This window comes from Entelurus aequoreus, linkage group LG18 (assembly GCF_033978785.1).
Source record: "Entelurus aequoreus isolate RoL-2023_Sb linkage group LG18, RoL_Eaeq_v1.1, whole genome shotgun sequence".
NCBI lineage: Eukaryota > Metazoa > Chordata > Actinopteri > Syngnathiformes > Syngnathidae > Entelurus > Entelurus aequoreus.
Genome location: NC_084748.1, coordinates 48,405,517 through 48,420,247, shown reverse-complemented (window position 1 = coordinate 48,420,247; position 14,731 = coordinate 48,405,517). Strand labels below are relative to the sequence as shown.

The window sequence follows — 14,731 nt, the reverse complement described above, 5'->3', positions numbered from 1 at the left end:
AGGGTTAAGAAGGGGTTAAAAACAAAACAAATTGTGCGCGCAGCAGCATTGGTGAGGGAGGGGCAGAGACAGAGAGAAAAGGGGGAGTTATGATAAACGCGCATGCGTCGCCAGGCTCTGCTTTTTATCCATAGATTTATCACATTTCATTTTTTATTATCTATAGCAGGGGTGTCAAAAGTGTGCCCCGGAGGCCATTTGCGGCCCACAGCTAATGTTTTAAAGGCCCACGGCACATTCTAAAAATACTATTCAAATAAACAAAAACATAACAAAAGTGAAATAAAAAAGCATAAAGGTTAAATGTAATTTAGAAAAAGTTGCAATATTGACTAATAAAACAAAGCTGTTTTTTTTTTCTTTCAAACTGTCATTGCTCAAAACATAATATTGAATCAAAATCAATGTTATTATGAATTATTGACCTATGCAAGGTTCCCATTACTTCACATCAAATATTACACTAAGAAAAATATTTTTGGTGGAAGATTTTGCAAATTTGGTAAATAAATAACCCAAAATGTATATTTTGTTGTTTTCTTACTGTACCGAAAATGAACCGAACCGTGACCTCTAAAACGAGGTACGTACCGAACCGACATTTTTGTGTACCGTTACACCCCTAATGACTTGGTGTATTGATATGATGCGATACTCTTTCTCCAGAGCTTTTTGAAGCTCAAAAGACACCCATTCACCATGCAAGGCTCTCTCATCATCAGTATGCTTGCACCCGCTTGTCTGCACTGTCTGATCAACGCATGTGCGGCACAAGAAACATAAGTTTACCCTGAGAGGGTTAAGACAGAATGGGATGATAGAGCCCTCTAGGTGGAATTTACATGCATTTAACAACCCCAAAATACTCATCTATTTTGTCAAAATTGCGGTGAATTACCAGAGAATGACCAACCGGGTATTCCTTGGTGATTGAACAAATGGATACAGGCTGGTAAAATCAAAGTAACGGATTTTCTCGCCATTGTCAACTGCATAGTGGAGTTTTATCGCATTTGTCCGACCACCAAATAATGCATTACGCGGATTAATGCGTGTTGGTTTTTTGTAAGATGTCAGAAAAGCCTGTACCACCAGATCTGTCTTAAAGGCCTACTGAAATGAATTATTTTTTTTTTAAACAGGGATAGCAGATCCATTCTATGTGTCATACTTGATCATTTCGCGATATTGCCATATTTTTGATGAAAGGATTTAGTAGAGAACAACGACGATAAAGGTCGCAACTTTTGGTCGCTGATAAAAAAGCCTTGCCCATACCGGAAGTAGCGTGACGTCACCAGAGGAAGTACTCTTCACATTCTACCATTGTTTTCAATGGAGCGAGAGAGATTCGGACCGAGAAAGCGACGACTACCCCATTAATTTGAGCGAGGATGAAAGATTCGTGGATGAGGAAAGTGAGAGTGAAGGACTAGAGAGGCAGTGCAGGACATATCTTTTTTCGCTCTGACCGTAATTTAGGTACAAGGGTTAATTGGATTCCACACTTTCTCCTTTTTCTATTGTGGATCACGGATTTGTATTTTAAACCACCTGGGATACTATATCCTCTTGAAAATGAGAGTCGAGAACGCGAAATGGACATTCACAGTGACTTTTATCTCCACGACAATACATCGGCGAAGCTCTTTAGCTACTGAGCTAACGTGATAGCATCGGGCTCAAATGCAGATAGAAACAAAATAAATAAATCCCTGACTGGAAGGATAGACAGAAGATCAACAATACTATTAAACCATGTACATGTAACTACACGGTTAATAATTCCCAGCCTGGCAAAGCTTAACAATGCTGTTGCTAACGACTCCATTGAAGCTAACTTAGCAACCGGACCTCACAGAGCTATGATAAAAACATTAGCGCTCCACCTACGCCAGCCAGCCCTCATCTGCTCATCAACACCCGTGCTCACCTGCGTTCCAGCGATCGACGGAGCGACGAAGGACTTCACCTGATCATCCGTGCGGTCGGCGGCTAGCGTCGGATAGCGCGTCTGCTATCCAAGTCAAAGTCCTCCTGGTTGTGTTGCTGCAGCCACTAATACACCGATCCCACCTACAACTTTCTTCTTTGCAGTCTCCATTGTTCATTAAACAAATTGCAAAAGATTCACCAACACAGATGTCCAGAATACTGTGGAATTTTGAGATGAAAACAGAGCTTTTTGTATTGGATACAATGTGTCCCAATACTTCCGTTTCAACGATTGACGTCACGCGCATACGTCATCATACATAGACGTTTTCAACCGGAAGTTTAGCGGGAAATTTAAAATTGCACTTTATAAGTTTACCCGGCCGAATTGGCATGTGTTGCAATGTTAAGATTTCATCATTGATATATAAACTATCAGACTGCTTGGTCGGTAGTAGTGGCTTTCAGTAGGCCTTTAAGGCTCGTCTAAAGTTTGTTGCTGATCACATGGACAAATATAAGACCTTCTGGAGGAAAGTTCTGTGGTCCGATGAAACAAAAATGGAGCTGTTTGGCCACAATACCCAGCAATATGTTTGGAGGAGAAAAGGTGAGGCCTTTAATCCCAGGAACACCATGCCTTCCATTTCCTTCATGTGAAAAAAGGTCCTTGAGGCTGTATCGGTAAGGACATGTGATCGGTAGCTGGACATGTGTTTACGATGTTAATGAAGGCATTATTTAAGAGAAGATGACATTAGAGACCATGTGCACTTCCTGTTGGAGACCACGTGCACTTCCTCGGAGGGTCATAAAAACAATTATCCCCCACTGGCCCCCCTTTTCTGGGTATACTCTAACAGTTAATGTTAGTGTTTTGCTTTTGGCAACACAAATATCCAGAACAGACACTTGGTGTTCTAATAAGAACAGTTATCACTAGTATGACAGTTTAAGTCCAAATGTTCATCAAAATTGGCTTGTACAGTTCACAACAGGTTTATAAACCCTGGAACAGATTATTACTTCATAAGGAAATATACGTTCAGAAATTCAACCAAATCATGTCGATAGGTTTTCTTTCACTCCATAGAAGGGGTCTGAGAATATACAGTATAGCCCCGGGATTTTCACTGGACGCGCAACGGCAGCGGAACAGCGCCCGCACGGCCGTGGACTCTTTGCGTTTCTGTTCAGTTTCTGCGCAATGGCACCAATATGGCGGCATATTTCGCATTCCTATGCAGAGCTTCCAACATTTGCCCGTCGTCCTAACGCGGCCTTTCAATTTAGCTAAAATCTGCTTGTGTTGAACAGGATGCCATTAACAAACACAAAATAAGTTATCCTGTTTACTTTCTAAATAAAATACTCTATTTTCCAGGCAGTTCGTATTTAACACTTTGAAACGCCCTAATGGACATGAAGTCAACTTGTCAAAAGGTTTTCAAATGTACCGTATTTTTCGGAAGATCCTTTAATTTTCTCAAAAACCCGGTGTGCCTAATGTACGGAATAATTGTGGTTGTGCTTACTGACCTTGAAGCAATTTTATATGGTACATGGTGTAATGATAAGTGTGACCAGTAGATGGCAGTCACACATAAGAGATACGTGTAGACAGCAATATGACTCAAGTAAACAACACCAAAACTTTAAATGTTCCATTGAAAATAAAGAACATTACACACGGTGCTCAAAAATCTGTCAAAATGTTTTAGTACGACTTTGAAGCTGCACTGCTGATGGATTGTCGACCCATTACGGCTAACGTAGTCAGAGATACAAGTATTATTTGGTGTTTGTATAAGGACCCCAAAATGGCACCCATTAGCAGACATATTATCTGGCGCTTTGTTTCACAATATTATGCAAAAGCAACTTTTCTTACCTTCTGGTACCTGCTGATCTGTATTTGAGATCTGCATAAGTTCTGAAAATTTGCGCACATCCGCCACTGTAGTCCATGCCGACACCGTAGTCGATAAGCTTCTTCTTTTTCTCTACCTTCTTGTTATGTGACATTCATCCTCCGCTGTTGCCATTTCTAATATGAAGTAGTGTACATTTCTTACTTATATCTGTCAGTAAAGTCGCCATGAAAGCACTAAAACATACCGGTGTAGTGAGTTTACATTATTCACCCAAGGAACTTTAGTTATTAGAGGGTTTCGGTGGGACGGTTGTTCACGGGACACATTTCGGGCGTTGTTGTTGCACTAGTGAGCCACGGATGAGGAGATGCTGCTCCGTTATTGATTGAAGTAAAGTCTGAATGTCATTAAAACAGTTAGCTCCATCTTTGGACACTTCTTCCACTCCCGTCCTTGCACGTTACACCGCTACAACAAAGATGACGGGGAGAAGACGCTGTTGAAGGTGAGCTACGTAAATAAGAGCGCCCACAAAAAGCGACTGTCAGAAAGTGACTTGAAGATGATGTGTAAAACATCATCTATGCAACATTTTGAGCAAAGAACCACCATTACATGTTATGTAGACCACAAGGAAGTCTTTTACATTAAGAAAAAAATCATAATAATATGACCCCTTTAATGCGCCTTAAAAAAGACCTGAATAGACCCGCTCATCGGCAGTGCGCCTTATAATCCGGTGTGCCCTATGGTCCGGAAAATACGGTAATTTCACCTTGTTGACACGATTGGACGAGGACATTCTGGAGGTCCAAGATGAACAAATCATAAACAGGAGTATCCTGGGCAGCTAAATGGGGATATTGGGGCTGTGTCTCATACAAGCTGATATGGAAGCCGGGAACGCAGGGGAATGCTTGGTGAGTGTGTATAACAAAATAAACTGTTTGTGGTTCGCTTTACCACAACTCCCCTCATCACCTGATTACACGCGGATCGCCAGATCTCGTAAAAGTCTACACTACTGCTGCACTATTCCGTGGCAGTGGCGTTCAGCATCCAGTGGAAATCCCGGGTAACTGAAGTAATATTTTGGTACCGGTACCAAAATGTATTTCGATACTTTTCTATATAAAGGGGACCAAAAAAAATGGCATTGTCTTTATTTTAAGAAAAAACCTTAGGGTACATGAAACATATGTTTATTATTGTCATTTAGTCCTTAAATAAAATAGTGAACATACTAGACAACTTGTCTTTTAGTAGTAAGTAAACAAACAAAGACTCCTAATTAGTCTGCTGACGTATGCAGTAACATATTGTGTCATTTATACACCTATTATTTTGTACACATTATGAGGGACAAATTGTAAAAAATTATTATTATTATTAATATACTTGTTTTAACATGTTCTATTAACACTTCTGTTCAAATGTAATAATCACTTATTCTTCTGTTGTTTGGATGCTTTCGATCTGATACCAAGTAGTTACAGGATCATACATTGGTAATATTCAAAGTCCTCATGTGTCAGGGACGTATTTCTTGACTTTATAAACATAATATCCAGTGTTTCCCACACATTCATTTATTTGTGGCGGCCCGCCACGAAAGAATTACGTCCGCCACAAATAGATTTTTCGGCTTTTTTATTTTTTTTATTTTGTCCTGTCCAGCTTCTCAGGCAAATCATATAGTGGATGTCGATGTCCATATAGGCTGTTCAGATTTACTTTACAAAAGAGAAGTGTAGGATACTTCTCTTGTTGCCTTATGTGTATTTGACCACTACTGTTTTCTGTTTATTTGTTACTGACTGTGGCAGGACACCTCGGCCTCTGTTTCACTTTATGTTGCTGGTAAATAATATGGTTGTAGTAGTAGGCTAAAGTTAAATTATTTAGTATGCACTAATTAAAGGGGCAGAGCTTTAAGAGACATTTTAGCTTTTATATTTTATAAGATATATTTTTTGTAAGAACCACAATTAATAAATATATTTCAGTGAATAACTTATTGTTCAAATCTGTATATAAATATGTGCATAAAGTGTTGTAATTATATTGTAAAATGGATGGATGGATGGATGGATGGATGTTTAAAACAAAACTGTTTTTATTAATTAGTAAGTATACATTTTTTGAGCCCTTTTAGAGAAAATCATATCATTGTAGTAAATTATGCAAATTACTCAATGATGTCATGGTGACCACGCCCATAGCCACAGGTATCTTGGCAGTTTATGGGAAACACTGATATCAATTTAAAAAAAACTTAAAAAGATTTTGTGATGCTAATAAATACAGATGTAATAGTAATATCGACTAGATACGCTCCTGTACTCGGTATCATTACAGTGGATGTAAATGGTAAATGGGTTATACTTGTATAGCGCTTTTCTACCTTCAAGGTACTCAAAGCGCTTTGACACTATTTCCACATTCACCCATTCACACACTGATGGAAGGAGCTGCCATGCAAGGCCTTAACCACGACCCATCAGGAGCAAGGGTGAAGTGTCTTGCCCAAGGACACAACGGAGGTGACGAGGTTGGTAGAAGGTGGGGATCGAACCAGGAACCCTCAGGTTGCTGACACTGCCACTCTCCCAACACCGCCACGCCGTCCCATGTCAGGTATAGATCCACCCGTGGCGTTTGTTTACATTGTGACACTTGTGATTAAGGGCTATATAAATGCACTTTGATTGATTGATTGATTGATTGAGGCGGTATAGTACCGAACATGATTCATTGGTTTCGCGGTACTTTACTAGTACCGGTATACCGTACAACCGTAGTGTGGTCACAATATTTTACTTGAGGGATTTGGTTCGTTTACAAGTGCCAACTGAACAGGTGTGACTCGTGCACTTACCGAGCCATGGCCAGGTTGCAGAAGGCCGCATACTGCAAGCAGTCCTGCTGTTTCAGCTCCTTGGCTAACTGGCCTGAGACAACAAACACGTTTTATGTTAACATTTCAACTACTGTGGGGTTTCTGTTCACACTTACCAAACTGCTCACTGGCCTCTGCCACATTTGGCTTCCGGAGAAAGCGTCTGCGACAAAAGACAAACGTTTATTCATTTAACAACGACAAGCTAAATGCTACTAGCTGTCCTAACCTATGAACTGTATGGATATAATATTTGACAACATATTTCTTCTGAAATGACTAAGCATGAACATCCTATCACAAACATGACATAACATTTGGGCTCTCCAGAGAAGCCTGTTAGCTTGCCAGCAGTAGCACCGCTAAGCACATTTAACGTAAAATACACCAATAATCCACATATAATCAGTTGTATTTCTCAGGGAACCAAAAGACTCACATTTTTTCCTTTGACTTTCAACACTTAAATCTCGAGATTAACTTCAGATCTATTTGTACATCATCAGTTTTTTTGGGGGTTGTTTTATGCCCTTTTGTTAAAGAAAACTTAGTTTTTTTTATATGGCAAACACACAAAATATGCAATATTTTCCCCCAAAATACTTCAAAGTAGAATATTTGATGTGAAGTAATTGGAGTCTTGAATAGATCAATAATTCATAACAACATCGATTTAGATTCACTATTATTTTTGAGCAATATCCATTAAAAAAAAAGTTCCACTAAAATTCTCAGGGATCCAAAAGAGCCTCACTTGTTCAAAAAAAAAGCTCACAATTGTTTTTGTTTTTTTACTTTCAACACTTAAATCTCGAGATCAACTTCAGATATATTCGTTCATTATCAGTTTTTTTCCTTCTTTTTTTTGGTTGTTTTATGCCCTTTTGTCAAAGAAAACTTTTTTTTTTATATATATGGCAAACGCGCTAAAAATATTTCAAGTAGAACATTTGATCAACTTCAGATTTATTCGTCCGTTTTTTTCCTTCCTTTTTTGGTTGTTTTATGCCCTTTTATTAAAGAAAACTTAGTTTTTTTTATTTGGCTAACACACAAAATATGCAATATTTTCCCTAAAAATATTTCAAGTACAACATTTGATGTGCAGTAATTGGAGCCTTGAACAGATCAATAATGCATAACAACATTGATTTTGATTCATTATTATTTTTTAAGCAAAAACAGTTTCAAAGAAAAAAATCCCACCAAAAATTTGAGGGATTAAAAGGGCCCCACTCATAAAATAGGTTATACATTTTTTTAAACCCTTAAATCTCTTAAAACAACCTCAGATCTAGCCGTCGATTATGTTTTATATATTTTTTGTTTGTTTATTTTATACTCTTTTTGTCATTGAAAACTTCCTTTTTAACGGCAAACACACAAAATATGCAATATTTTCCCCCAAAATACTTCAAAGTAGAACATTTGATGGGAAGTAATTGGAGTCTTGAATAGATCAATAATTCATAACAACGTTGATTTAGATTCATTATTATTTTTGAGCAATAATACATTAAAAAAAAAGTTCCACTAAAATTCTCAGGGATCCAAAAGAGCCTCACTTGTTCAAAAAAAAAGCTCACAATTGTTTTTGTTTTTTTACTTTTAACACTTAAATCTCGAGATCAACTTCAGATCTATTTGTTCATTATCAGTTTTTTTCCTTCTTTTTTTTTGGTTGTTTTATGCCCTTTTGTCAAAGAAAACTTTTTTTTTTATATATGGCAAACGCGCAAAATATGCAATATTTTCCCTAAAAATATTTCAAGTAGAACATTTGATCAACTTCAGATTTTTTCGTCCGTTTTTTTCCTTCCTTTTTTTGGTTGTTTTATGCCCTTTTATTAAAGAAAACTTAGTTTTTTTTATTTGGCTAACACACAAAATATGCAATATTTTCCCTAAAAATATTTCAAGTAGAACATTTGATGTGAAGTAATTGGAGCCTTGAACAGATCAATAATGCATAACAACATTGATTTTGATTCATTATTATTTTTTAAGCAATAACAGTTTCAAATAAAAAAATCCCACCAAAAATGTGAGGGATTAAAAAGGGTTCCACTCATAAAATAGGTCATACATTTTTTTGAAACGCTTAAATCTCTTAAAACAACCTCAGATCTATCCGTCAATTATATGTTTTATATATTTTTTGTTTGTTTATTTTATACTCTTTTTGTCATTGAAAACTTCCTTTTTAACGGCAAACACACAAAATATGCAATATTTTCCCCAAAAATACTTCAAAGTAGAACATTTGATGTGAAGTAATTGGAGTCTTGAATGGATCAATAATTCATAACAACATTGATTTAGATTCATTATTATTTTTGAGCAATAATACATATAAAAAAAAAAAAGTTCCACTAAAATTCTCAGGGATCCAAAAGAGCCTCACTTGTTCAAAAAAAAGCTCACAATTGTTTTTGTTTTTTTACTTTCAACACTTAAATCTCGAGATCAACTTCAGATATATTCGTCCATTATCAGTTTTTTTCCTTCTTTTTTTTTTGGTTGTTTTATGCCCTTTTGTCAAAGAAAACTTTTTTTTTTTATATGGCAAACGCGCAAAATATGCAATATTTTCCCTAAAAACATTTCAAGTAGAACATTTGATGTGCAGTAATTGGAGCCTTGAACAGATCAATAATGCATAACAACATTGATTTTGATTCATTATTATTTTTAAGCAATAACAGTTTAAAAGAAAAAAAATCCCACTAAAAATTTGAGGGATTAAAAAGGGTTCCACTCATAAAATAGGTCATACATTTTTTTCAAACGCTTAAATCTCTTTAAACAACCTCAGATCTATCCGTCGATTATATGTTTTATATATTTTTTGTTTGTTTATTTTATGCTCTTTTTTTGTCATTGAAAACTTCGTTTTTAACGGCAAACACACAAAATATGCAATATTTGATGTGAAGTAATTGGAGTCTTGAATAGATCAATAATTCATAACAACATTGATTTAAATTCATTATTATTTTTGAGCAATATCCATGTTTTACATATTTTTTGTTTGTTTATTTTATGCTCTTTTTGTCATTGAAAACATTGTTTTTAACGGCAAACACACAAAATAAGCAATATTTTCCCCCAAAATACTTAAAAGTAGAACATTTGATGCGAAGTAATTGGAGCCTTGAATAGATCAATAATTCATAACAACATTGATTTAGATTCATTATTATTTTTGAGCAATAATACATTAAAAAAAAAGTTCCACTAAAATTCTCAGGGATCCAAAAGAGCCTCATTTGTTAAAAAAAAAAGCTCACAATTGTTTTTGTTTTTTTACTTTTAACACTTAAATCTCGAGATCAATTTCAGATATATTCGTCCATTATCAGTTTTTTTCCTTCTTTTTTTTTTTGGTTGTTTTATGCCCTTTTGTCAAAGAAAACTTTTTTTTTTTTTATATGGCAAACGCGCAAAATATGCAATATTTTCCCTAAAAATATTTCAAGTAGAACATTTGATGTGCAGTAATTGGAGCCTTGAACAGATCAATAATGCATAACAACATTGATTTTGATTAATTATTACTTTTAAGCAATAACAGTTTAAAAGAAAAAAAGTCCCACTAAAAATTTGAGGGATTAAAAAGGGTTCCACTCATAAAATAGGTCATACATTTTTTTCAAACGCTTAAATCTCTTTAAACAACCTCAGATCTATCTGTCGATTATATGTTTTATATATTTTTTGTTTGTTTATTTTATGCTCTTTTTTTGTCATTGAAAACTTCGTTTTTAACGGCAAACACACAAAATATGCAATATTTGTTGTGAAGTAATTGGAGTCTTGAATAGATCAATAATTCATAACAACATTGATTTAGATTCATTATTATTTTTGAGCAATATCCATTAAAAAAAAAAAGTTCCACTAAAATTCTCAGGGATCCAAAAGAGCCCCACTTGTTAAAAAAAAAAAAAAAAAAGCTCACATTTTTTTTCCTTTTTACTTTCAACACTTAAATCTCGAGATCAACTTCAGATGTATTTGTCCATTATCAGTTTGTTTTCCTTTTTTGTTTTTTTTTGTTTTATGCCCTTTTGTTAAAGAAAACATAGTTTTTTTATATGGCAAACACACAAAATATGCAATATTTTCCCTAAAAATCGTCAAGTAGAACATTTGATGTGAAGTAATTGGAGCTTTAAATAGATCAATAATGCATAACAACATTGATTTTGATTCATTATTATTTTTGAGCAATAATACATAAAAAAAAAAGTTCCACTAAAATTCTCAGGGATCCAAAAGAGCCTCACTTGTTAAAAAAAAAAAAAGCTCACATTTTTTTTCCTTTTTACTTTCAACACTTAAATCTCGAGATCAACTTCAGATGTATTTGTCCATTATCAGTTTGTTTTCCTTGGGTTTTTTTTGTTTGTTTTATGCCCTTTTGTTAAAGAAAACATGTTTTTTTTATATGGCAAACACACAAAATATGCAATATTTTCCCTAAAAATATTTCAAGTAGAACATTTGATGTGAAGTAATTGGAGCTTTAAATAGATCAATAATGCATAACAACATTGATTTTGATTCATTATTATTTTTGAGTAATACATAAAAAAAAAAGTTCCACTAAAATTCTCAGGGATCCAAAAGAGCCCCACTTGTTTAAAAAAAAAAAAAAGCTCACATTTTTTTTCCTTTTTACTTTCAACACTTAAATCTCGAGATCAACTTCAGATTTATTCGTCCATTATCAGTTTTTTTCCTTCTTTTCTTTTGGTTGTTTTATGCCATTTTATTAAAGAAAACTTAGTTTTTTTTATTTGGCTAACACACAAAATATGCAATATTTTCCCTAAAAATATTTCAAGTAGAACATTTGATGTGAAGTAATTGGAGCCTTGAACAGATCAATAATGCATAACAACATTGATTTTGATTCATTATTATTTTTTAAGCAATAACAGTTTCAAATAAAAAAAATCCCACCAAAAATTTGAGGGATTAAAAAGGGTTCCACTCATAAAATAGGTCATACATTTTTTTGAAACGCTTAAATCTCTTTAAACAACTTCAGATCTATCCGTCGATTATATGTTTTATATATTTTTTGTTTGTTTATTTTATGCTCTTTTTTTGTCATTGAAAACTTCCTTTTTAACGGCAAACACACAAAATATGCAATATTTGATGTGAAGTAATTGGAGTCTTGAATAGATCAATAATTCATAACAACATTGATTTAGATTCATTATTATTTTTGAGCAATATCCATTAAAAAAAAAAAGTTCCACTAAAATTCTCAGGGATCCAAAAGAGCCTCACTTGTTAAAAAAAAAAAAAAAAAATAGCTCACATTTTTTTCCTTTTTACTTTCAACACTTAAATCTCAAGATCAACTTCAGATGTATTTGTCCATTATCAGTTTGTTTTCCTTGTTTGTTTGTTTTTGTTTTATGCCCTTTTGTTAAAGAAAACGTAGTTTTTTTATATGGCAAACACACAAAATATGCAATATTTTCCCTAAAAATATTTCAAGTAGAACATTTGATGTGAAGTAATTGGAGCTTTAAATAGATCAATAATGCATAACAACATTGATTTTGATTCATTATTATTTTTGAGCAATAATACATAAAAAAAAAAAGCTCCACTAAAATTCTCAGGGATCCAAAAGAGCCCCACTTGTTAAAAAAAAAAAAAAAGCTCACATTTTTTTTCCTTTTTACTTTCAACACTTTAATCTCGAGATCAACTTCAGATTTATTCGTCCATTATCAGTTTTTTTCCTTCTTTTCTTTTGGTTGTTTTATGCCATTTTATTAAAGAAAACTTAGTTTTTTTTATTTGGCTAACACACAAAATATGCACTATTTTCCCTAAAAATATTTCAAGTAGAACATTTGATGTGCAGTAATTGGAGCCTTGAACAGATCAATAATGCATAACAACATTGATTTTGATTCATTATTATTTTTTAAGCAATAACAGTTTCAAAGAAAAAAATCCCACCAAAAATTTGAGGGATTAAAAGGGCCCCACTCATAAAATAGGTTATACATTTTTTTAAACCCTTAAATCTCTTAAAACAACCTCAGATCTATCCGTCGATTATGTTTTATATATTTTTTGTTTGTTTATTTTATACTCTTTTTGTCATTGAAAACTTCCTTTTTAATCGCAAACACACAAAATATGCAATATTTCCCCCCAAAATACTTCAAAGTAGAACATTTGATGTGAAGTAATTGGAGTCTTTAATGGATCAATAATTCATAACATTGATTTATATTCATTATTATTTTTGAGCAATAATACATATAAAAAAAAAAAAGTTCCACTAAAATTCTCAGGGATCCAAAAGAGCCCCACTTGTTCAAAAAAATAAAACTCACACATTTTTTTTCCTTTTTACTTTCAACACTTAAATCTCAAGATCAACTTCAGATCTATTTGTACATTATGAGTTTGTTTTCCTTGGTTTCTTTTGGTTGTTTTATGCCCTTTTGTCGAAGAAAACTTAGTTTTTTATATGGCAAATGCACAAAATATGCAATATTTTCACCAAAAATACAACTGTCTACTAAAAATGTGAGCAAATGTGCTGGGTCAAAAGTATACATACAGCAATGTTAATATTTGCTTACATGTCCCTTGGCAAGTTTACCTGCAATAAGGTGCTTTTGGTAGCCATCCACAAGCTTCTGCTTGAATTGCTGACCACAAAATTTCTGCAGTTCAGCTAAATGTGTTGCTTTTCTGACATGGACTTGTTTCTTCAGCATTGTCCACAGATTTAAGTCAGAACTTTTGGGAAGGCCATTCTAAAACCTTCATTCTAGCCTGATTTAGCCATTCCTTTACCACAATGTTTTTCAACCTTTTTTGAGCTAAGGCACATTTTTTGCGTTGAAAAAATGCGGAGGCACACCACCAGCAGACATCATTAAAAAACTAAACTCAGTTGACAGTAAAAAGTCGTCGTCGCAATTGTTGGATATGACTTTAAAGCATAACCAAGCATGCATCACTATAGCTCTTGTCTCAAAGTAGGTGTACTGTCACCACCTGTCACATCACACCCTGACTTATTTGGACTTGTTTGCTGTTTTCCTGTGTACAGTGTTTTACTTCTTGTCTTGCGCTCCTATTTTGGTGGATTTTTCTCTTTTTTTGGTATTTTCCCGTAGCAGTTTCATGTCTTCCTTTGAGCGATATTCCCCGCATCTACTTTGTTTTAGCAATCAAGAATATTTCAGTCGTTTTTATCCTTCTTTGTGGGGACATTGTTGATTGTAATGTCATGTTCGGATGTACATTGTGGACGCAGTCTTTGCTCCACAGTAAGTCTTTGCTGTCGTCCAGCATTCTGTTTTTGTTTACTTTGTAGCCAGTTCAGTTTTAGTTTTGTTTAGGGCTGCAACTAACGATTAATTTGATAATCGATTAATCTGTCGATTATTGCTTTGATTAATCGATTAATAATCGGATAAAAGAGACAAACTACATTTCTATCCTTTCCAGTATTTTATTGAAAAAATCCAGCTTACTGGCACCATGTTGTGGACATTGGGGGTGCAGCATACACCAATAATAACACAGAAATTTAACTCATCAGAACTGAATCAGATATTGTACACGTTTCTGTTGTGAATAATAAAGGATTCATTTTAGGCTGCCTCTGAATAATAGCATGAAATATTCCAGCACCTTCATAACGTTTAGTTATACTAAAGCGTCACTCAAATCTAAATATATTTATATAGCTTTATCGGCCCGGCTACATTGATCCATTATGAAACCAACCTGAGATATTTCTGTCCGTTACGTTTATTTCCAAATTGGTAACCGTGCGTTTTCTCTCTCAAAACGGAGTCAAATGTGCCAGAGAAACACTATTATCAGCCCCGCGTTGCAACAAAGGCATAACGTTAAAGTTATTTACAAAAAAGCTGAACTCATGAATGCTTGTTGCCACTATGGACTTAAAAAGTTACGTACTGTGAGTTGTTCCCTTCATCCATGGCTACAACATGTTTCCTTT

The 14,731-nt window shown here is 34.3% G+C and overlaps 1 protein-coding gene across 1 annotated transcript in view; it reads right to left on the bottom strand.

Annotated features, from left to right (window-relative positions):
- The window catches only part of f8a (coagulation factor VIII associated), a 44,952-nt gene that overhangs the window by 28,512 nt on the left and 1,709 nt on the right, over positions 1 to 14,731 (bottom strand). The window contains exons 2-3 of the mRNA XM_062026225.1: positions 6,825 to 6,871; positions 6,688 to 6,760 (exon numbers count right to left, since the gene is read on the bottom strand). Coding sequence (XP_061882209.1) covers positions 6,688 to 6,760; positions 6,825 to 6,871 — 120 coding nt within the window. The remainder of the gene's footprint in view (positions 1 to 6,687; positions 6,761 to 6,824; positions 6,872 to 14,731) is intronic.